Raw genomic sequence first — 25,508 nt, 5'->3', positions numbered from 1 at the left:
AAAAACCCTTCATCGTCATTGTTTTGCCTCCTAGCTTGGCAGTTGTGAGAACAAAACATATATGCAGACATGCCAAGATAAAGTCATGTGATAGGCCACCCACAAGCACATGCGGTGATGAGTGATTAAAGAACAAAGTTTAAACAGAAGAATTTGCAAAAACTAACTTTTCATAAGGTTTGTTCATCAGTCATGCATCACTCATTGGCCAGAACCAATTTCCACCCCATACTCAAGGTGTCTGGGCCCTAGCTCTATAGCTCAGGAGTTACCACATTGGTTTTATAAACCAGGAATCCCAAATTCAAATCTCTCTAAGGCCTGGGTAGCAGTTTCTGGCCTGTAGTCTTGTCACTCATTCAACAGACACTCTTCCTGAACTGAATAAGTATTTGTTCCTGCTTCTCTCTTCTTTCCTAGTGCAGATCCAGAGCATCTCAGCCAGCCCTTCTCCATATCCTTTCTCACATTATTCCATTGGTTTCATTCCCTCTTCAGATGCTGAGTTCTGTTAGCTGGTACTGCTGAGGGTCACTGCGGTTCTTCTTTTCTCCTATGCAGTGCAACTCTGAGCCAGTAAAAAAGGGCTTTCTCATAAAATAACTTGGGCCTCAAAAGTTTAGCTACCTTCAGATGTGTTTCACCTAAATGTCTGAACTTTTTTAGGGCTTATCTAAATAGAATGGAGCTTTGAGCATTTGTCCAGCAGCAGATAGGGCTTGTAAAACTGTGATAAATGTAAGCCTCCCTCTCTCCAAGACAACTGTGGGGAAAAGTTAAGTTAACAATGATTTTTCAGTCCCTAGAAAGACAGACAGAAAAGGTTATTTAGGTTAATGCTCTTATATGTGTAAAATTTATTTGGGCTTATTAACATTCATGAATTGCTTATTAGCTTCCATGAAAAAAGATGAGTTGTACCTTCAGACACTTTCATTTGAAATCTACAAAATCACAACAATTCATAGCCAAAATGTTCAGAATTCTTGCTCTTTTTCATACCCCTAAATCCAGACTGAAGTCAATGGGAATTGTGGGTAGATGATCAGTACTTCTGAAAAGCAGGCCACTTACTTAAGTGCTTTGTTGTAGATTTGGGGACCTGGATTTTCAAACCTGTCTGCCTAAAGTTAGTCACCTAACTCTGTATTTAGGCATCTAAATAAGTGGGCTGATTTTTTTTGAAAGTGTGTTGAGCACCTACAACTGTGGTTACCTGAAACAAGAGCTATGGCTGCTCAAAATATTTGAAAATCAAATACTGAGTAATGCGTCTTAGTATGGATTTCGGGGCCTAACTTCAAGTGCTTGAGTGTTCAAATTTTGGCCCAACCTTTTCATTTACGGGGTTAAATGAAACTCATATTTTCAGAGAAATCAAGCTTTTCTGGACCTTCCTTTTAAAAATCCAGCTGAGTTTTCAATAATATATTCAGAGGCTCCGTCGCAGTGGGTTTGCGTTTGTCACGGCACCTCAATTTTTCTAATGAGCTGCTAATGAGAGGTCAATTACTTATGCAAATTAGGAAAACAGTCACTGAGGGGTTGCTGTTTTAAGAGGTGAAGTAGACTACCTCATAATGTTATGATATAAATCATTCTAGTTTTAATGAATGTTTTACCCTTTTTTGTCACAGCTTATTTCCTACTACTGACAAGGGTTTACAGATTATTCTGAAGACATATGAAAATGACTACCCTTGACTACATATTACTTTCTGTTATGAAATATTTACTAATAAATACAGTAAAATACCATACCATCCACTGCTGTCATTAAAAGTTTGTTCATATACCAATATCCCATTGTGCTGTCCCTCACTGATTAGCAACACAGGTGTTAGAAACACAGGTTTTGCCACATTGGATCAGAGCAGTGATCCATCATCTAGCCCAGTATCCTGCCTCCAGGAGTTACCACTGTTGATACTTCAATGGAAAGTTTACACACCCATAATGCAGCTGGCTAGCTGTGCAGTGTTCTAAATTGGTGATTGGAAAGTTTCTTCCTGGCCCATGAATGGATCCGCTTATTCATACTTGTAACAGCTAGCAGCTAACAGCAGAGTTTCAGTTGGAGGGAGAGATTGTAGGGGGGATTCTTTTTTTTCCCCCTCTTGCAGTAGGGACTAGGAAGAGAAGACAATGGTGGCTATGAGGCAGCATTAGAAGTGAGCTAAGGAGTAGAGGAGACAAAGAACTTGATTAGATGCGGAAGTTGTGGGATGTATGTAATCCTTGAATGGATATCTGATGGAAGGTACAGACGCATGAAATGTCACATGGCAGAGACCATCCGAGGATTAGAGATGGAGCTGGGAACGATGAAGAAACGCGTATGGGGAGCTGAAGGTATAATGCAGGAGAGGATGAGAGACAACTCAAGACTTGTGAACACCTGACAAACAAAAGGACCCAGAGGGTGGGTTGCCAGGAGAGGAGAGTGATCCATGGAAAAATGTGACCATGAGGATAAGGCAGAGGAAAAGACTGGCTAGTGGAAGTGAAATAGAATTGAGTAACAGGTTTGCTGCACTGGGGAACAAGGAGGAGAAATAGAGAGAAGACAGGGTGGCAAAGAAGAAAAGAAGGGAAGCCAGTCCCTGCAGAAGGGAATAAGGGACCATGGAGATAGTCAGGGACCGGAGCCAAAGGAAATGAGGATGATGTTCACAGGACTGTGACAGAGAACATAAGACAGATTCTCAACAACATCAGGAAGAGAGAGGTATGTGATCGGGGGCTCCGTACTAAGAAGAATCGACTAAGAAGGCCTGTCACTGGACAAGATCAAGAGAACAGAAGAGTGTGCTATCTGCCAGGAGCATGGATACAAGATGTGGAAAGGAGGCTGAAAAGGATCCTAGTGGGAATGGGGAAGAATTCACTGACTATGCTGAATGTCAGGATGAAAGACACTGCTAGATTCCCAGTGGTATGGATCAAGGATGATTATGCAAGGCAAGAAGTGAAAGGTCAGGTGATCTTCAGCAGAATACTTCCAGACCCTGGAGAGAGAGAGAGAGGATAAACATGTGCCAAGATAATGAAGATCATCAGATGGCTCAAGGATTAATGCTATGAGGAAGTTTTGGGGATGATCGACAGCTGGAAGGCATTCACACAAAGAAAACTCTTCTCGACTCATGGATTCCACTTGAGTACCTTGACTACCAGCTACAAAAAAGGCAAATGTGATCCTAGGATGTATCAGGTGAGGCATTTCCAGTAGAGATAGAGAAGAATTAATGCCATTCTACAATGCACTGATAAAGTCTCATCTGGAATACTGTGTACAATACTGGTCAACAATGTTCAAGAAAGATGAATTCAAACTGGAACAGGTGCAGAGAAGAACTACTGATCAAGGGAATGGAGGGCTCATCTTATGAGAAGAGACTGGAAGAGCTTGGCTTGTTTAGCCCAGCAAAAAGAAGGCTGATAGGGGATATGATTGCTCTTTATAAATACATCAGGAAAGTAAACAGCAGGGAGGGTAATGAGATATTTAAGCTATTAAAGGACAATGTTGGCACAAGAACAAATGGGTGTAAACTGACTATGACCAAATTCAGGCTGGAAATTAGAAAGTTTCCAATCATCAGAGGAGTGAGGTTCTGTAAGTCTCCCAATGGGAGTTGTGGGGAAAAACAACTTAATTAGCTTTAAAAGAGAGCTGTACAAATTTATGAATAGAATTGTATGATGGGGTTGCTTTTCAGGGTAGGAAGCAGGGCTTTGCCTTCCTCAGGATCCCTTCTGGTATGTGTCTCATATTCCTACAGCTCATGCTTCAGAGCTTCAAATAGTCACGTGCAAGAGTCAGAAAGGGACTTCCCTCACCCTGCCCAGTGTATTCTAGGGTTTATTTGGTTTTCTTCCTCTGAAGTTTTAGGGATGGCCACAGCTGGAGATGGGCCAGTTTTCTGAGATGGCACCAAGAATTCTCTCTCTCCCATACTTAGCTGGCGGGTTCTTGCCCACATGCTCAGGGTCTAACTGATCACCAGATGTGGGCTCAGAAAGGAATTATCCCCCAGGTCACATTGGCAGTGAACTTGGGGGTGGGGAGGATTGCCCTGCTCTGCAGCATGAGATGCTGTTCACTTGGCTGCATTATCTGGGTACATCTCACAATCAATTACTTGCCATTGCAGGTCCTTGGGCTGGTGCACCTCAGTCCCTCTTACTGTCTGCCTATGGCACATAATAGTTTAGTTCCTGTGAGCTGTAATACTTTTGGTCTAATTTTGATGGTTGGGTTTAATATGCGGGTGCTGGGTGGAGTTGGTGGATGGTGATATACAGGAGGTCAAACTAGATGATCTGGTGGTTCCTTCTGGCCTTAAACTCTGTGACTCTACGTTGCAATGATCAATGGTCATAAAACAATCTACCTGCAGCATATCAGTCTATGACCTCCAATCTCAGTGAATTCCACTGTAACCATTTTAGCAAAAGACCTGCCAGGACCTAAGGCATATAAGAAGTTTGAAGCTAAACATCACCATTAGCTTGATAAAAGTAGTGGTTTAATGATACAAATGCTTTCTTATGTACTTATGGACCTATGTAGCATGCTTCATCCAAAGATTCGTAAAAGTAGGCAAGTATCTCGTTTGACATAGTGAAACTGAGGCAAAAACAGCTTCATGGAAAACTAAGATTACTTTGCAAGTTAGTGACTGACTCGGGTTTACAGCTCAGAGGTCTAATTTACCACTGTGTTGTTCTAACATAAGCAATTACATCAGATAAACCTGAAGTAACATAGATATGAATCAGGCCTAGGTTTCTATACTGCCACTCCCTGCTCTAATCAGTATCTCCCCTACATACATTGTTCTGCTGCCACTGGTCTTACATTAAAGACGAGCATGTTTGTTGTTTGATTTGCAGACTATGTGATTGTGGAATGCTGATTTAAATCAGGTCAGGGAGAAATATACTGTGCAGGGGCTTGGAAGCAAACAGCTAGCCATATGAAGAACATGTGTGACCATTCATGAGAGTAAAAAACATCTGCATCACATGAACATGAGTTTCTTTGCATCAAAAATGATGAGCCTTTTACCTGGACTTGGATAGCTGATTCAGGACTGGGCACACTCTGGGAGGTGCTCAATAATCTCATCTGGCTGAAGTCAAAGGAATTTGGGGGTGTTCAGAAGCTCATGGTTCATCATTTTGATGCAGAGAAATCCACGCCCATGTGGTGAAATGACCTCTCTGACTGATTTATAGCATGATCTTGAGTAAACCCCTTAAACACTTTGTCTCTGTTTTTGCATGTAAAATATGATACTTGCCTACCTTTATAAATTGCTTTGTAATGTTTAGCTGAAGCTTGCTATGTAGAGGAAGGATTGTTCAATGATTAGGATGCTCACTTTAGACTCAAGAGACAGGAGTTTGATTCTCAGCTTTGCACAAGCTTCTGGTGTGACCTTGGGCAAGGAGTTTGGCACAACTCTCTCTGGCTCAGATCCTTAAAAGTATTTAGGCACTTAACTTCTATTAAACTGGGCATATGGGCCTCAGTTCCCTACCTGTAAAATTGGGATAATAGTACTTGCCTATCCTATTGGAGGGTGAATCCACTTAAGATGGTAAGGTGCTCAGATACTATGTGGAGGCCATATAAGTACCATACATAGACCAGGCCTATGATATGTTAAAGGAGTAGGTTTGAATCTGGTATACTTTCCGTTTGTGTCATAATCTCTACATTATTTTCCAATGCTTTTTTGAGGTAGTGGCGAAAGGCTGAGTACACACAGCGAATTAGAGCTCCTTTTTCTACTTAAAAATTATGAGCTAGTTTGCTGTATGAAAAAGCTGTCTCTTTAAACAAATCACACTGTTAAAAATGCCAAGTTATAATTCAGCAACTAACTCAAACAATGACAATTTAATCGATCAGGACCAACCCTCCTGAGGAAAAAAATACAAAAAGCCTCCAACTTTTCATGCAATGATGCAACGTGAGTGGCTGAAACTATTAAAAGGTTCAATTGTTCTGGAACAAGCTTCCAGCATCAATGTTAAAGTCATGGGAGCCATTTATTGACCTTGGAAATTGCAAACCATCACCATTTCTTTTGGATTGCATTTTTATACTTAACAAATGGATTGTGATGTTTTCCTTTTTCTATTTTAATTGTGATTATGGCAAAGCCAGGAAGTTTAAGCCGTCTAGCTATTTTTCAAGGAAAGCAAAGAGACTGACATTAAGTAAAGGCTTTTGGCTCTAGGCGCCAGCATCAGAAGATAGGCAAGTCATTGCAACATGGGACCAAACTTCTAGGCTTGTCTACATACCAAGGGAATAACAGACATCTAGAGCACTTCCAGTGTAGGAGGGGCATTGAAATTAGGGAGGCAAACTGCTATTCTGAGGCTGTTGCTATCCGTAAGCAGAAAGGAATTACTGTACTTGTTTTACATAAATAGCCTCCCTGCCGTTTGGGCTGACAAACACTTTAGAAAAACTGTCATTTCCCAGAATGAGAACAGATGTTTCCTCAGATTAACAACATCTCTTTGTCATTTTGAAACACTTTGCCTTATTTTGTTCCAAGGTGTATTCTAAATTCATGACTCTTCACTCTATATTTTGAGGCACAAGGTTTTGAAAATGCATTCAGAGGGAAACACAGATTCGACATAAGCAACGGGAACATGAAACTGTACATATGAGTCTATTGCTGCAAAAATATTTCAGTTTAACTCCTATATAGGACTTAGTCCTGCATTCCGTATGCACCCCAAACTCCCACTGCCATCACAGGATGTTAGAGTGCACAGAGGAACGCAGGAGCGCAGTGTAAGATAATCAGATGTATATGTGTGAAAACTGCCAAGTCAGCCAACACCAGGATTTGAACTGGGGACTTCACGAACTAAAAGCATGAGTTACTGTAGTTCAAGCTAACCATTCAAACAAAGAGCTGTAACAGACCTACATACTCTGCTGATTCAGAACAAAGCAAATTGCATACTGATCACTGGATTACACGTGCATGTATCACAGGCTAATAATATTTTAACAAATCTCTGGCCACCTAGGACCTTCAGAGGAGTTAGAATGCTATACCAGCTGTTTGCTCAGAATTTCATGTCGTGTCTGAGAGAGAAAGATCAGCTCTTCCCCTTTCAAAACACAGGACTCTACCCCTAAAGCTGAAAGAAAACTCATTTAGCTGCTATTTCTCTATAGACCTTAGGATATACAACTAAGCAGTTGTATTGCATTCAGTGGAGGGCAGTAGTATGCAAACTACAGCCCATTACATCATCTTTCAGTTTTCAAACTCACTACCAACACCTACCTCTGTCTCATTTGCTTGTTCTTAGACACACTTTGATAGGCCTACTCCTTGCTGGCGGCATCACCAACCCAAAGGAAAAGTATCACTGGGAAAGAGGGGCAGTCGTTTAGACCTCTGAGCACTACCTAAAAAGGCCCCTCAGGCTCTGAAACTAGCAGAACTAACAAGATTTAGACATCCAGTGGCTAGAAAGGCCAAGAAAAGGCAGTAGCCAAACAGGATCCAGTAGATGAAATTTAAAAAAAGTGCTTAAATCTTCTTAAGGGGAGTGCTAGGTGATGTTGGGACAGTAGTGTCCTTGTTCTGAACCTAGACCTGGGCTTAACAAACTGACTGCATCTTCAGTTATACCATAGGACAAACTATTTATTTGTTGTGGAGTTTAAAAGCCCAAGTGGTCATTTCAATTAATTATTGAATTTCAATTAACTATTATATGGCTAGCCAGGGGCTTGCTGCACAAGGATCTTGGCACCCGGTGAGTCCTGGCACATATGTATTATCCCTAATTACAATATAGTTGAGGATTTTGGCACAAATTAATGACCTAGCTGCCATATGTTAAGGGGCTTGTTTTTAGAGAAATAATCAGTTTAAAATATTCTGATACCTTTAAAAGGCAACTCAGAATCCAAAGGTAGTTCAAAAGGAATCCTAGTAAATTCAAAGGCCAGTACAATGCTTGAAACAGGTATAGTGTGCTAGAATTACAATCATTCTGGAAGTATAAATGCACTTTTTAAAGGAGAGAAATAATATTAGCAGGTAGGTAACCTTTGCGCTATCTAAAACTGGAACCCACTTGGCATGAAATCAGTTCACAAAGATCATTTAAGAACTATTTCACATTGTTTAAAGAGAAACTGCTCTTTAAATAATGTTAATTAAAACTTTGATTTAACTTTGATATTCACTGAAGAAAAGGACCTTCTGTCTCCTAGGAAATAACATCTTTGATCTGTCCATTTAATGTAGAATCTTTGATGATTTAGGTTTTTTCTCCCTTTTACTGTTTTGTAGGTTGAAAGCAGAGTTGCAATTTTACCTGCCAGGCGGGGCGGGTCCGTTCAGAATCCCATCCCGTCACTAGAGCCACTTTTTTTAATTCTTTCATTTAGACTAACCTCATATCATCAGAGGTTGAAGCGCTAGGGCCAGATTCTGCTGTCCTTGACATGAGTGTAAATTGTGAAGAGCTCCATTGAAATCAATGGCATGTTTAATCTGTGTAATACACAGCATGATCTTGCCCAAAATATCTGTCTACCCTCTTCACCATCCAATTGAGGGGTCTAGATGCTCAGAGATGCAATCTAAAATTTTTCTTTGATGCTTTTTTACTGCCCAAGTAGATCATATGTTGAGGCACCCTTTTTACAATCTCTGCCTCTCCAGATAAACATAATATCTACCATACTGTATTGACTACAAAACAGAGTGCTTTAGACTTGAACATATTGGGCCAGATCTTCATTTGATGTAAATCATTATACAACTACTTACACAAGCTGGGGCTCAGGTAAAACCAGTGGATGGTGGTGTGAAGAGGCACCAACACAGTGGGAGCTCTGGAATGGCACAACTGTCCTGGAGCTCCCCATTGGGCTGGCATCATGGCCCTGAAACCGCCCTACCCCACAAAGGGTGCAAGCAAGGAACAATCCCTGTGCTTAGGAGACTGCAAAGCCTGATGTTCTGGCTGGCCATGTATGGGAATGGGGTCAGATTTAAGGTGGGAAAGTTGCCCATCTTCCCCACTATTCCCATTCCTTAGCACATCTGCAGTTGATAACAGATTTAAAGGACAACCCAGTGGTGTAAATTATAGTACAATTGGCACCACCATGGTCCCCATGGCATCAGCAAAGTGATATGTGCATCAGCTGCATACAGAAAAGATGCCACCAAAGGAGCAGAGTTCATTGATCAGTGGGCATGGGCACAGGAATTCTAGCAAAGCAATAGCTCAACTATCGATAAGGTTTCGACCAGCTTTCTGTTTAAAGCTTGACTGTTCTAAGTGCTCTAAAATCTGTATGGTTAAACGGATTGCCTTGAAATTTGGTGTGCCTCACGGGGCTGCGAGGTAAGGCCAGTGATCCAAATTTGGGACCATTTGATCAAGGAGTCCCAGGATACAGATGCCAGGGAAAAAAACAGCTTGCATTCTGACAAAGTTTTGTTGCTCACAAATAGAGAGCAACCCAGGAGCCAGATCATTGCACCAGGGTCTCAAATGCCCAACAGTGCAAGGTACCTATGACAGCTAGAGCAATTTCCTGCAATATCTTTGTTGATCTTACTATATTAAATGTATCTATCATTGTGGGTCAGGGATTATATGTAATTTCTCCCATAGAATTAAGAACGGGGGGTGGGGAAAGAGGGAGTGCTTAGGCAAATTCACTCAGGTTGTAACATCCCGAGAAGTATCACTGCCTGGAAAGGCTCAGGTATACCAGTTCAAACTGGATTCTCCAGAGACTAACAGACAAAGAAAGTTTGGATAAATAGCCTGAGTTTAAATTGATAAATGACCTTCTTTCTGATCCAGCAAATGGACAGGACCTTCTGACCACAGGGGGCCTCAATCATTCCTGGGAGGTACTGGAAGGACTTTGGCCTACTGAGACCCCATAAGACTGATGGGTGACCTCTGGTAATGTTTTGCATGCATGTAGGAACTCTTATTGTTTTTAATATGTTTTCTCTGTAATGCTTTCACCTTAAGAATAAATATACTTGCTTCTAAAAAGCTGTGTGGTAACTTATAACTGCTGGCAATTACATCGTTTGTAGCCTTCAAAGAAAAAGCGAGGCACAGACGACGGCCTGGTTAATCCGTTTGGCTTGCTGGGAATAACACAGAGTAGGCAGGGAACTGTGCAGCCCAGAAAAAAAGCCCAGTCAGGAGGGAGAGAGATGTGGGTCTCTACAGAAGAGAGATGATACTGAGGAGCCAGCGGCCTGGAGTGGGTGCCCCTAAGGGAACATGGAGGCAGGGGGAGAGGAGGATATATTAAAATGTTCTTTGAAAAAGAGTTTGCTTCTTCAGCTAGGCACACTAAGGCTTGTGGATCCATTTGTAATCCTAATGGAGTACACTGAGTATATGCAGAGAGACAGGCTAACTAGCTGGGAAATTATCACCATTAGAACTTGGGTGGCTCTGAGGGGACTCTAACAATTATTAAAACGAAATAGCATCCCAGGTACTGTGACGTTTGAATTCAGCTCCAGTCAGAAATCTCAAGTTTTTTTAAAAAAATGAGAATATTGCTCCAATCTGCCTCTGTCAAATGAGGATTCTTATTTGGGGAAATGTAATCTGAGTACAGCAGAATATTGAGAAGGTGCTAAAACTGTGTTTTGAAAAGAAAATAAACTTCATAAACAAATGCTCGCTGGGAGGGGAGGGTACTTGGGGTGGGATAGTAGGTGGGAATAGAGGAAAAGGGACTAGGAGATATGGGAGTGGGGAAAGGAGGGGGACCAAGGAATGTTGGAGGGGATGGGTGGAACAACAGGAATGGAAAAAGGGGGGGGACTCACAGGAGGACTGGGGAAGAATAGGGACAGGGGCACCTGTCCGACTCACATTCCCCAGCCATGTGTGTGCCATGCATTATGAGCCCCCCATGGACAGCTATTTGACCTCTCCTTTCCCTGCCCCCTCACGGTTCTGGAGGGGACTTACCTATCTGGGAGGGTCTGAGCCCATCTCCGACTCCCCTATGTGACCTGGGATCTGTAGGTCCCTGTCCCCAAGGTGTGTAAGCCTCTCCATACCCCTACCCATGTGTGTCCCAGGCTCTGAGGCTCTCCAGTCCATCTATGGGGGGTCTGGATTCCCACCCACCATCCCCCATATACCATCTCTGTGCCCCTCATGTGAGCCAGGTTTGGTGGGGTTGCTGTTCTGAGGGCTCTGAGCCCAACCCTCCAGGATTGCCCTGGAGTCTCCAAGAATTAAAGGTTAATCTTTAATTAAAGATTTATGCCATGGGACGAAACCTCCAGAAATATGTCCAACCAAAATCAGCAACCCCATCCCTCTTTATGTGAGGCAGCGTGGGGGGGGGTCTCTCCCCACCCCGCATGGTGCCTGAATTCTGCTCCCAAATCTATGGCAGGCTCTGGGGGTCCTGCCCCTCTATAGGATGAGAGCCCCCCCCCAGCCGCGTGTCGCGGGCCTCTTCCGCTTTGAAACACCCCCGTCCCGGTGCAAGCGGCTCCAGGCCCATTGGGCGAGCTGGGCTGAGCCAGGCGGGTCGCTGCTTTGCCTCCCGCTCCAGTCCGGCCGCAGAGGCCCCTGGGCGGAAATCTGGCCCTGCCCACCCCGCCAGCTCCCGGCCCGTGTGCCTGGCTCCCGGCCCGGCTTCCGGAGGCTTCTGCAGCAGGAGAGGGCGGGGATCGAGCGGGGCCTGCCCGCGGCTCAGGCCCGGCACCGCAATGGCCGGGGAGGTGAAGACCAAGCTGTCCAAGAACCTGCTGCGCATGAAGGTGAGAGGCGGCGGCTCGGCTGCCGGCGGGGGAGGCCGCTGGGTGGGCCGCCGCTGGGAGCCCGGGCGGGTTGTGGGCTGATCCGAGTAAGCGATGTCAGGTCGTGTGTGGGGCAGCCTGCCCCCGGGGGAGGGGAGAGGAGAGCTGGGGGCCTTGGGGCAGAGAGTGGGGGGTGTATGGGGTGGGGGAGGGAGATGGGGGTTATGGCGAGCAGCTGGGGCCTTGGGGACAGAGAGTGGGGTCAGTGTAGGGTCGTGGAGGGGCGAGGGGATGGGAGGATTAAATGGCGAGAGCTGGGAGCCTGACAGAGAGCCAATAGGGGTTATTGGTGTGGGGGATGGGGAGGGGGCTGGGGTATATGAGCGAGAAGGCTGGAGGCCTGGGCAGAGAGCTAAGAGGGGTATGTATGGCGCGCGATCTGTTCCCTTGTGTTATGGGGGTGGGGAGGTATGGGGGTTAGTTGAGGATGGTATGGGACCTGGCGGTATGTAGGGGGGAGTCGTTGGGGGCCGATCTTGCCCCTTGTGTATTGGGGGTCGAGGGGAGGTGGTTGGGGCGTTATGGCGAGCAGCCTGGAGGCCCTGGGGCAGAGCAGTGGGGTATGGGGCGATCTGTCCGCCTTGTGTTATGGTTGTGGGAGGGTGCATGGGGTATGGGGAGGGATAGGGACCTGGGCAGGGAGTGGGGGGAGTGATATGGGCTGCGGAGAGAGGAATTGGGCAGGTTATGTTCAAAAACTGGCTCTGTCAGGAAAGTGAGGGGTGATTGCGGTGCTGAGCTGACTGCTTTGTGTATGGGCGCAGGGGGAGGGGATGGGGGTTATGGGGCAGGGATGGGGACCGGGCAGGGCGTAGGTGGGGGGGGGGGCTGCATCAGGAGGCTACCCTGTGTATGGTGTGTGAGGGACTGGGGGGGGTTATGGGGAGAGCTGAGGGTCCTGGGGCAGAGAGTGAGGGGGTGTATGGAATGAGTTGCCCCTTGTGTATGGGGTGGGGAGGTGGCTGGGATGGGGGTTATGGGGAGAGCTGGGGCTTAGAGTGGGGGTGGGGTTGGGGTCGGGTGATGGTGGTGTATGGAGCAAGATACCCCCTGGGGAGGGTTTGGCGGCAGCGGGGAATGGGGAGAGCTGGGGGCTGTGAGGGAGGGAGTGAGGGGAGTTGGGATCAGGTGGGGGGACTAAGGGGTAAGCTGTCCCCCTAGATAGGGATTGGGGGGGCGGTTCCCAGGTGGAGAGGTGATTGGGGGAGCCTACCCCGGTGGCAGAGCTGGGGCTGTGGGCTTAGGGAGCAAGGCTTGAGGTTGGTGACCGGATGTCTCGATTTTATAGGGACAGTCCCAATTTTTTAAGCTTTTTCTTACATAGGCAACTCTTACCCCCACCCCCTGCCCCAATTCTTCATGCTTGCTATTTGGTCACTGTAGTGCCCCCTGGGTGGATTGTGGGGCTGTAAGGCAAAGGCCTGGCATAGGGGGTGGTATTTAGGAGGCTTGGAGGGGAGGAAGGGCTAGTTGCACTAGGGTTTGGGGCTCATGGGAAGAGATCTGGGAGGATTCTGCACATGATATGAGACGTGTGGGGGAGACAAAGGGAAAGATTGCCCTCCCATGTTGGGGTGGGGTGGTAGTCACAAGGGGTCACAGACCCAGAAAAAGATTTTGTTTTAAATTGACCTAGGCCCCGAGGGACACACATTAAGCTTTGTTTTACCAAAACTACTGCTCCCACGTTATGATAAACACCCCCCCACACACACACACACACACACTGTGAAAGGATTGGGGAGTCACAGAAAGGAGACCATTCCCAGGGGTGGTGCAGATGGGGAAGAATGCCTCTTCAGGGTAGCAGGGGAGATGACCTTGGCCGTGGGGAAGCTGAAGTAGTTAGGGCTCTCCAGAGATGAGAGGATATGGAGTAGGGCATTGGGATTGGGGACTGGCATGGATGCTGAGGGTGAGGAGCTGAGGATTTGTGTGTCTGCCTAGGCATTTGTACATTGCTGCTTGCTGTTGTACTTGGAAGTATGGGGAGAGGAGATAAAAGACTAAATGGGGCTAAGCGATATGGGGCGATGGGAAGCTGAGGGCATCTGGGAGCTTGGAAGGACATAGAGGAGAGCATGTTTGAACGATATGGAGGTGGGAGACTAAACACATGCAGAACTAGGTCATAAGGTGGCTTTTGGAGTATAAACAGGGAAGAGACATGGCATTATAACCAGCACCCCCTTCTATGCTACAGGCTCTTCCACACCCAGACCAGCCTGCTCGGACGCAGGGCTTGAATCAAGGTGCTATTTCTGGAATCAGGGCCCTTGTCCTGAGTCAGTGCAAAGGGACACATGTCATCAGGCTTGTAGGAGGCATAGACACCAGTGGTGTATATAAACTAAGCCAATGTATAAAATAAGCCATAGGGTGCTACGCTGATCTGTGTAGATAAAAATGTGTAAATACAGTATAAACCAAAAGCAGGAAAGAATCCTGTGGCACTTTATAGACTAACAGATGTTTTGGAGCATGAGCTTTCATGGGTGAATACCCACTTCGTCAGATGCATGTAGTGGAAATTTCCAGGGGCAGGTATATATATGCAAGCAAGCTAGAGATAACAAGGTCTCTAGCTTGCTTGCATATATATACCTGCCCCTGGAAATTTCCACTACATGCATCAGATGAAGTGGGTATTCACCCACGAAAGCTCATGCTCCAAAACATCTGTTAGTCTATAAGTTGCCACAGGATTCTTTGCTGCTTTTACAGATCCAGACTAACACGGCTACCCCTCTGGTACAGTATAAACCAAAAATCTTTTGTAAGAATTCAGTAGTAAATATGTAGTCTGGGAAAAACCTTTGTGAAAACAGTGGTCAAATAACATAATGAGGGATGAGGATTAAATGTTCCTTGAGATTTTGAGCAGATGGAAGGGGAGATGGACTCAGAGTGTCTGCTACTGTTGCGTGATTCAAGACCCAAGCCTGGAATCCTCATCTAAGTGGAAATTTGCCTGATTTAGGATTGGGTCCTGTACAGTAAATGAGGCCCTGGCGCAGCAAATTAATGGATGTGCCATAAGTCATGAGTAGAAAATATCTGGCAAGTGACGTGCATGTAGAAACCTAAGGGTTAACCACAACGATCTAATATGGGTTTAAACACAACTGTCCTTGTCTGCACTAAAGGCAAAATTGTATTTTAATTTTATCAGTTAACATGTTTTCTACCACAGTACATTTTCGCCAGGATAAACAAGACCACACTTTTAAATTTGCCTTGTCTTGTTGTTGTCATTTCAAATTATGTTCCTCTTCGCCTCACTAACTGACTTAAATATTGTTTGTATTCATGTGGCCATGTTGGTCCCAGGATATTAGACAGACATGGTCAGGATGAGGTAATATCTTTTATTGGATCAGTTTCTATTGGTGAGAGAGATGAGCTTTCAAGCTACACCTGAAGAAAAGCTTTGAAAGTGTCTCTCTCTCACCAGTAGAAGTTGGTTCAATAAAAGATATTACCACACCCAACTTGTCTCTTTACGTTTTTCTTATTTGTTTTGGTTTATAAGGTCATTTATGTCCTTGTTAAGAATTTTTAAAGATATGTGTCACTGACCCTTTAAGGAAAAGTTAGCATCAGGTAATTCTAGCTTCGTTTGCTCTCTTCATCAGTTCTCCAGCTTTCTCAGATGTTCATTGTTACCGCTCTAGAAATATGCTAAACAACAGGGCACTGGCAATGATGGCTGTGGAAGGTTTGGCTAAAAAAAATCCGTAGTTCTTCTGTGGTAACTACTAAATTGATGACATTAAGTTCCACTTTGTAGTTGTACTACAAACACTAGAAAAATCGCTGTGCTAACCCCTGGAGAAATGGCATTTATACCAGTCTTAAGTACCACGGTATCTTCACTTGTAGCCAAACATCTAACTCCTTAGACTAGCATAAGAAGTCTCCAGTAGTTTTATGAACTATAGGGTTCCTGCTGTTTTGATCCAGGAACATACTGTGAACTGCCTTCCTTATTTCAGCAAAATCTTGCATTAGCAAAACTGGGATTTCTTGGCTGAAAACCATCTGGAAATTCCTTTCTTATCTGTGCTGGCCTCTTTATCATGATCAGAAATGTTCAAACTCTTTTTCTTTATATCTTTAACTTAAAATACTCCCTTTGCTTGCCACATTTGGTTGACCTGGCTTGACTTGAAATATTTCCTAGCCTTGGATTTTGTTGTGCACTTAGTATTTCGGGTCAGGCCTCCTTTGACTGATAGAAGAATATCCTATAATGGTGTTAACTTAGACCACTGTCATCATCCTCCCCTACCCCTACTCTTTTCCCAACTCATAAATGTAGTAGCATGAGAGAGGGATATTAATAAAGTACCGACCTAGCCATCGCCCTTGGAATTATGAATCTAGCATCAAGTCCAAAGTGAAATTAGTCTCAACTCAGTGGCTAATGGACTCTGGTTCATGTCATGTAATGCAACACATAATTCACTAGAGTACACACTGGCATGATTGATGCTCTCTCTGTTTCTGCAGAACAGCACAGAAGCCGAATTACCATTAATTTTTAAAAAATATAAATATTCATTAAATATTTATAACTTAATATAGCAGAGCCTTCATGGCTTGTTTGCTTCGTTTTAGTTGTACCGTTCCTTTTGTAGCTTGGTATTTGGGGCCATAGCCCTTCAAAGTACGAAGTGAAATGAGTTTTCCAATCTCAGTTCAATCCTCAGTTGTAGCAGAGTTCACTTTCCATAAAGGTAGCAGAGTAATTAGCACAATTACAAGTTGCTGCTCACCAAAGGCTTAAATCTATGTTTCTATGGAGACTAAACTTTGACCCAAAGAAACACTCAGCGTGTTTTATGTGCTTTGCAATTATTGCAATCTGTATTTTTTTTTATCATTTTAAATGTAAGTGACCAGATATTTTTATTCAAGAGATCTCCTAGGTCATTTGTTTTTAGGAATGTAATCAATAAAAATGAACATTAATTGAATGCTTATAATAAAATTTCTCCCATTGAGATTCCAGTTTCCTTGATTAACATGTTTTTCCACATAGAGTCCCTCATTTTACTCCCTTCTGAGAAAATCTAGGTACTGTAATTTTAAATGGAAGGCTATGACATGTTTATAAATTCTTTCAGAAAACCTCCATTTTATTTAGTTAAGAAACTCACACAGCATGGGTACATATAGCAGTAAAAATGGAAAATGGGAAATTAAGATGGCTTATCACTTTTCAGACTATGCTATAGAATTAATATATAAATTAAAAAAAAAATACACAATGTTTTCTATAGCCTGAAAAGTGATAAACCAACCTTTAATTTCTGATTGTCCATTTATATATATATTTGTATGGGGGTGGGGAAGTAGTGGCACATTCCAATTTCCATCCACAAGCCAAGCTCTGTCTACTTGGGACACCAAAATGATTTGTCACAGTAGATTGTGCAGATGTTTGAAACAGGGTCATGCATGCTCTGCTGTGTTTTGCTAGCATCTTCTCTTGTAAGGTTTGGATGTTCTCATGGCTAATGCCAGGTAAAGGTGTAAGTGTGATAGGGATGTGCCTAAGGGCTTGTCTAAATACAGGTTGTACTGCCTTACCAGTACAGTTAGAGGTATACCTATCTCCCCTTCCCCTCCTCCTACTTCCCCCACCCCAGCCGCTATGAATGCGGTTATACTTAGGGCTCTACCAAATTCATGGCTGTGAAAAATCTCCCCAGTGATATCTGGCTATTGCAGGGGAGGGGCAGGGCAAGGGGTGCCCCACTTGGGGGTTCCTACCATGCACTGGGCTGGGGGAGGGGTGGGACTTTCTCTGCAGTGGCCCCCACCCCTCCCCTACTGCGGCATAGGGAGGTTCCCGGAAGTGGGTCTAAACCAGCCCTGGGAGTATCTCTTCCCCTGGCCCTACCTGGACTAGCAGCAGGAGCCTGGCACATAGTAGGAGCTCCCGGTTGGGGTGCCCCCAGCCCTGCCACTCCCCGGCTCCAAGCCCGGAACTTGAGGTTTAAGGGGACCATGGGCTGGCGGGAGGGTGGAAGGGGACCACAGCACCCCCCAACCATGGCCCTGGCCAGCCCTAAACCCCCGCAAAAGTGATGACCCCCACATGTCCTATGTTCTCCACCCCCATCCCCCGACATACACAGTAGCTTTGTGACCCCCCCCCCCCAGCACTCTTTTGAGTTGGGGGACACATGATTACAACACATGAAATTTCAGATGTAAACATCTGAAGCCGTGAAATTGACTATTTTTAAAATCCTATGACTGGGAAATTGACCAAAAAGGACTGTGAATTTGGTAGGGCCCTAATTATACTGGTATAAATGTGCTTATACCAATATAACTCACTCCCCTTTGGGAAGGGGAATAAGCTATAACAGTATAACTGCATTCACGCCGGGGGTATATCGGTATTCCTGTGGATAAAACAATCACATCCCCAACAGACATATTTAGACTAGTGCTAAAGCTGTCTGTAGACCAGGTCTGGGGCCCCAGCTCTAATCATGGTGATGTCAAACCCTAAACGTTAATTTAAAAATAAATGTTTATAGCCTTTCTAGTTGTGGAGAAGGGAACCTTCAACGTTCGGTCATGGTTTGGTCACTGAAATAGTTAACATTGACTTTTAATTGTACTCAGTGAGCACTTGAGTTAACGCTTCATGGAGATGAAATGGGCAGCTCATACTTCTTCAAGCTATTGTTCCATCTCTGTGAACTCCTCAAACAGCATTGCATTACGCCGTATCTACTCTACGGTCATAGTGTAGCCACTTTCTACAGTTTTCCCATTGCTGTAGTTAATCCACCTCTCTGAGTGGCATCTACATAGAGGGGTAAGTCAGCTTAACCGTAGCGCTCAGCGGTGTGAATATTTCTCACCCCTTAACAATGTAGCTAGGTCTACACTAAAAGAATTAGGTTGAGCCATTTATGTCTCTCATGGGTGTGAAAAATCCACGCCTATGAATGATGTAGGTAAACCAACCTAATCCCTGGTGCAGAGGGCGCTAAATCGATGGAAAAATTCTTCCATCAACCTGGAAGGAGGTAGATTAACTGCAACAACAGGAAAACCTCAGTGGTTTGAGCATTGGCCTGCTAAACCCAGGGTTGTGAGCTCAATCCTTGAGGGGGCTATTTAGGATCTGGGGCAAAAATCTGTCTGGGGATTGGTCCTGCTCTGAGCAGGGGGTTAGACTAGATGACCTCCTGAGGTCCCTTCCAACCCTGATATTCTGTGGTTCTATGCTGTCGCTATAGTGAGTGGCTATGCTGAAGCACTCTAGTGGTGCAGATGCAGCTGTGCTGCTGCAGTGGTTTTAAGAATAGACATAGCCTAATTTTGAAGTGAAGACCAGGCCTAACATTCACATAAAGGCTCGCTTTGCAGCCTTGTGGGCTAGAGACTAACTTTATTTTTATTTTATTTTTAATGAAATCTGAGAATCTGGAGGACAAGGGGGCGCTCTCAAAAGAATAGAGTAAAAAAAACAAATGCTAACCTGGCCTAAGCCAGGTCCAGTTCGTCCTGACCTCTTTATGTGGTGGAGTGTAACCATTTGGGATCCGGTATGCAGCAACAGCTTTGAAATCATTAAATTTTCCTCAGTCCTTTGCCAAACCTCCAGGAATTGCAGGATGGTAATATGCCAAGGAAGTCAAAACTATCTCAGGTTTACTAGAGTGCTGGTCACCTGGGTATGTAAGTGATGATGCAACTGAATTGTAACATGGCAGTTGCTTCTGTCTGTACATTGGCAGTTGCCCTAACATTGAGCTGACTTTTAAAAGAGTCAGGCAAAACTTCTGAACTCTTTTCATGAAATACTGTATGAACTATCAATGTCAGGTAGCCTATTAAATAGTTGTAACTTACATACGGGAAAAAGAAACTTTATGCAGAAAAATCTTTGTGCATGTTTCTTTCAGTTCATGCAAAGGGGATTGGATTCAGAAACCAAAAAACAACTAGAAGAGGAGGAAAAGAAGATAATCAGTGAAGAGCACTGGTATCTGGATTTACCAGAACTCAAGGAAAAGGAGTAAGTTTGTCATATTTTTGCATTGTGTATATCAACTATCTGGGAGGCAAAGCAAAGTGTTGTGTATTAATCCTTTTCTGTACCAGAAATACCTCAAGAATAATAGTAACTGTTAGTGACCAGTAGACATTAGTAAAATAGTCAGATTGGTAGTTGTCGCATACTTGTGCAGCATTTTATTCTAAGGAACCACTCTCAAGGTTTGACCTACTTCCCTTTTTTTTTTCCCCTTCATCTGTATGTTTTCCTAGTATCAGCGTAATTATTTTCTTTTTAGTGTCCAGGTGATTTAATGCTGCTTTTGCTGTTTTAAAAAAAAATGGCTGAACCCATGTAAATTAGGCCCCAATCTTGCAATCAAGTCCATGAGAGAGAATCTGGCTTCAGCATGGAGCTCCACTGATTTCATTAAGGTTTCATGCATATCCAGTTGCAGAATTCCTAATGGACATGCAACAATAAGGAAAATATCTTCTAGTAAGGGCACAGACTTCCATTCCTGCCTTCTGAAGAGATGTTATAAACAGTAAGAAAACTGTTTTAAAAATATGTTTATTTTGTTCTTTAAAAGAGGAAAAAATTTTAACAAGAGGGAGTCTCTTCTTAACATCTGGAGTTCAGAGAACTAATTACATGTGATTAAAGTGAATAAGGTTACTGATATTTAGTATTTTACGTGTGCAGAGTGGGGATGAAGAGGTGGAACACTTCTGTAGTACACGTATGTGATAATTCCTGAGGGCAGACTTCTTTTTGTTTCTTGTTTTGTTCATTAAAAGAGAAAAGAAAATCTTTGAAAAAGAGAGAGGATATAAAATCATGTAGTTGTACCAGTCTCTACTAAGGCCAGCTCTACACTAGAAATTTGCTGGTATAAAAATGTCACCCAGGGGTGTGAGGTTTTGTGTGTTTGGTTTTTTGAGGGTTTTTGTTTGTGGGTTTCTTCGTTTTTTTTGTTGGATGAGTTTTTCAGGTGGGAGGGGAATTGGTGAGGGGCAACATTTTGTATAGCGGCAAACTTTTTCAAACATAGATCTGGCCTAAGGCGCTTAATTTTTTTGGTTTTGCTTTTTCTTGCCTTTGGTTATTGTGACTATGTTAAGACATGCTGTTCAGACAAATACTTGTTTTGTTTGTTGTGCAGGAGTTTTATAATAGAAGAGAGAAGCTTTATGCCATGTGAAGACCTACTTTATGGCAGAATGTCCTTTAAAGGGTTCAATCCAGAAATTGAGGTACTGTCAAATGTTCTACTTCTGTTAGGGTCATGGAGTGTATGTACCCCACACTGGCCCAGCAACCAAAGGGTTAATACAGGCACTGCCAGCCACTGCTGATTGGAAGCTTCACAGCAGCTGGAAGGGTTAAAAGGGCTGGGAAGCAGATGGGTGGAGTGGCTACCAGAGGAGTGAGCAGGCTGGAGAAAGGCGCTCAGGCAGCAGGCTACTAAGGAGCTGCCCTGAGGCAACATCCCAGGAAGGGATGAATGGACCAATAAGCTGAAGAGCCTGCAGAGACCCAGGGGAAGGTAGGAAGAAGCTCAGGGCACTGTCAGAGTTGAAGAGCCCTGATCCTGCTTACTTAACTTGAGGGCCCTGAGCTGGAACCCGATGGAGTGGGGGGGAGTAAAGAAAGAGTTTTCAGACCCCTGGGCACCAGGAATAGACAGACAGCCCCACTGGGGGCTGCACTACGCTTGGCCAGAGGGAGTGGCACCAATGCGCGGCCTCAGTAACTAAGAAAAACTATAAATTGGAATTAGGTCTCAACGTGACTTCCAATTGAAATCAAGAAGTGTCTTTCTGTTGACTTCAGTGAGAGTGAACTGAGCTTTACGTACTTTGTAGCACAAAGTGGATTATTGCCTAAATGTGTCCAATCTTCGTGCTTCTAATTTGAGCTCCGCTAGGTAGGGTGAAAATGGTAATTTCCACCTCAACTCCCCTTCTTCCTCCTATTCAACATTCCTATTCAGCAAAATCAGCTGCTCTTCTAACTGGATTGTTGATACACAGTCATAAATTCATGTGCTGATACGCTCTCTCTGTACTCGCACTTGTTTTCAACCTTTAGAAGTGGAGCTGTTTGATTGCAGGAATTTGAAAATAAATTAAAATGCAGCCAAAACATATTGAAGGATTTTATGAAATGTTTGCAATTCTGTACTGAAAATACAACATTGTAGGGAGTATTTACTCTTGATCACACTGCCTCAGTAAGAGCCTAGATACTGGATTAGTATTTAAGAGACTTGTTCCTGCTTCTGCCTTTCATTTGCTCTGTGACCTTGGTACAAGTCTCTTTACACCTCTGTGCTTGATTTATCCAGCTGTGAAAGGAGGTCCTAATAATTAAAAAAAAATAAAAAATCCATGGATGAAAAGTGGTATATTCACTTGTGTTGTGTACATTTGATCCATTTGAACAAATGGAGCCTTTCACCTCTGAGGTACTTTTACCCAGGTCAAGAGAGATGAAATCTGTCTGGCACTATGAAATGAGTCTTTCCAATCCCAGATTGACACATGTCAGTGTCACACTCCAGCGTCCATTGGCACCCCTATTGTTTATCTCAGCTGAATTCCCATCCTCCGCGGAGAGATGGCTCCAGATTAGGAATAAGACATACAAGCAGGTGATATGGAAGAGTTCATGCTGTTTGCTGATCTTCTGTCAATGCAGTGCTTTCTGCAGGCGCTGTCTATAAAATGTATTTCTACATTGTGATTCAAACCAAGATTTTGGAAATAAAAAGTGCTATTTCTGGTAAATATCTGGCTTTTTCCCCCCATATGTCAACAGCTCAGTAGTTGCATGATTCCTATACATTTTTCTCCCCTCAGAGAACAAAGCCTCCATGTTCTGTGCACTGCTCAGCAAAACAACTGCCCAATCTCACTGCTCTCCCACCTTTCATCCAGTCTGGATCTTTAGTCATCATATTGCAGCTTAATTTAGGGACCAAACCTGCAAACTCTCAGCCCCGTTTCCTGGAAACTACTCATGTGAATAAGGTCTTGCAGAATCGTGTCTGTAAAATAAAAACTCTTTTGAGCAGAGGTGTCTTTAACTTCTATTCAACGTCACACACATCTATGATGCTATAATAGTAACAACAACATTGCCATTAATCTGTGTCTCGCAGATAAATAACTGCCTAAAATGAAAAGTTACTGATGCTGAATTCAGATCTAATGTGATTTAGGAGGAATTATGATTACTGTCTCGCCATGGTTGGCATTTTCACTGGCTTTTTTTTTAATGCAAGTAGTATTTTATTGTAAAGCTTTTCAGACATTCTCCCTGCTAAATAAACATTTTCAAGTAGTTTAGTTCCTAAATTTGAACCACCGTTAAGACCTGGGAATTATATACACTAGATTATACTTGACAGTGAAAAAACAGATCTGCTACATAACTTTTTAAAAAGATTTATCCACTGTTTTTGTAGAACCTACGATCGATAGTGCAATGCCACTTAAGTGCCAACAATTGTAAAGAGTGCTAAGAAAACCTAGTCCCAGATTCCAGGCACCCATGCTGGTGTGCAAACAAAAAATAGGTTGTGTTTGTATTAGAACAATTTTAAGATGTGGGAAAATTTTAACAAAATTCATTATTTGAAGTTTTGTAAGGGCTGGGTCATGAGCTGCTTTCAGGGCCATACTAGGTTGTAGGGGGACCAAAGACGCTCCCCTACACAAGCTAGATGAATCACTGTGCAGGTCAGGTAACAGAGGAGGAACTAAGCTCTGCCAGGTACAGCACTGGTGCAAGTCACCACCGCTACCAGCCCGTGGAGCAAGGGGGAAGCAGCCAGTCACAGTTCATTCCCTTTTTTTCTGACAGCAAAGCACTGCTGTGTGTTCCCTTTTATTCACAGTTCATGGTAAATCCATGATCTAGCCCTAAGTTTATACTACAAACATAGGAAATCAGCTTCAGTTAAAACTCTGGGGGGGAAAGAGTCCTGCTTGTCCGTTTTAAAAATTAGTTTCTTATCAGTAATATCTACATAATTGAAATTCTGTGAAAGAGTTAACTGTGAGACTGATTTCCCATTTCATTTTCAGAAGTTAATGATCCAAATGAACTCTAGGTACAAGAAAGAAGAAATTGAAGCAGATGATACAGCCGAGGCTGACGTATCAGATGAAGAAATGGCCAGAAGGTAATTTATGTTTTATGGCATAGTTAAAATTGCCAAGATGATATGTTGCTGCACTTTCATCAGAGTGTTTATAAAAGAGCAAACTTTTGTGTTGTGCACAAGATTTTTTTTAAATAAGAATTTTGAAGAATGTGTTCAGTGGAATAGCTTCATTACGTCCTGGGGAAATAACTTGGGGCCATTTTCTACCCTCTGCTACACCTTTGTACTCTCTACTCTGTCACTTTGTACCACACTGTGTGGCAGAAGGCAAAACTGGCCCCTTAATACGTTGATATCTTGATACAGGCAGTAGCTGTGTCTCTTACAGGGTGCTGTAAGAGAAGTGACATTGGCAGTCCTCTGTTGCACCACAGATTTGTATTGCTGATAGGATTTATGACTTGCTATACACTAGTTTGCTTTGATTTTATGAATAATAGTGATTTGTGTATTAATTTAAATATCTTAACAGATATGAAACCTTAGTGGGAACTATCGGGAAGAAATTCTTGAAAAAGAGAGACCAGCGTGTGCTACAGGATGAAGATGAGAACAGTAACATGAGACCTAGCAAAGCTAAGAAAATGTTCTTAAAACCCCAGGATTGATGTGAACTGCACAACTGAAGCTAATGGAAATGTTATCTACAGGGTGGAGTAACATAAACTGGGCAGTGTTTATTTTCCACCAAATAATGTGAGATATGTTTGTAAATCTAAGTCTATTCTGATTGAAATTTCTGCTGTTCTCATGACAAACATACTTTCAAAGTGGACGCGTATATAATGGATGTCATACATCCTTTCCCCTCTGAGCAAGTTGTACTGACCATGGGGCTCTAAGCCCATTAGCTGTGTAAATGTTGTGCATAAGTAAGATGGCTATCCTGTGTGTTTGAGAGCAACAATCTTTACGTTTTATGATGGTAATTGAACGCAAGTATTTCAACTAAAGATGAGCTATGGCCAATCTTATAAAGCAATTCTGCTTTCAGTGCTTTTTTTACTGTATAGGTTGAAACCCCTTGTACTTTTTAAATTGAAAGAAATAGTCTGCAGAACCTTACATGTTTCTTTAACAAATCTAAAAATAAGTTGAAAAAGGAACAGAGAGATTAAATCCGTTTAGTTGAATTTTATTTTTTTTATAAAATCTATTTAAAGAGAGATTTTTGTAATAGAAGCATTTTTTTTTCTAGAATAAGCTAAATATTTATATTGGGTGATATTTTCACTTTGACACTTATAAATCATGATCTGCTCAATCTCTCACCTCCAGAAAAAATGTTTGATGTTCCTTTGGTTCTGGTTTTCTTTTCTGGCAAAATTTTTCCAATCTTATAAGCAATCTCTGCGATGGCAGGATAATGACCGCTTCAGAAACACATCTTAAAGCTGATAAAAACTTTTAAAAGACTTTTGTGTCTGATTAT

The 25,508-nt window shown here is 43.2% G+C and overlaps 1 protein-coding gene across 1 annotated transcript; it reads left to right on the top strand.

Annotated features, from left to right (window-relative positions):
- Window positions 1–11,578: 11,578 nt before the first annotated feature.
- MPHOSPH6 (M-phase phosphoprotein 6) lies at window positions 11,579–25,489 on the top strand. The gene is made up of 5 exons (XM_032766128.2): window positions 11,579–11,834; window positions 19,811–19,923; window positions 21,068–21,158; window positions 23,997–24,094; window positions 24,549–25,489. Exons 1-5 carry the CDS (start codon window positions 11,784–11,786, stop codon window positions 24,682–24,684), a joined length of 489 nt encoding a protein of 162 aa, XP_032622019.1. The 5' UTR covers window positions 11,579–11,783; the 3' UTR covers window positions 24,685–25,489.
- The last annotated feature ends 19 nt before the right edge of the window (window positions 25,490–25,508 follow it).

The sequence above is a fragment of the Chelonoidis abingdonii genome, chromosome 19 (assembly GCF_003597395.2).
Source record: "Chelonoidis abingdonii isolate Lonesome George chromosome 19, CheloAbing_2.0, whole genome shotgun sequence".
In the NCBI taxonomy this organism is placed as follows: domain Eukaryota; kingdom Metazoa; phylum Chordata; order Testudines; family Testudinidae; genus Chelonoidis; species Chelonoidis abingdonii.
Note: the sequence above shows the minus strand (reverse complement) of the source record. Positions and strands in the feature narration are given on the sequence as shown.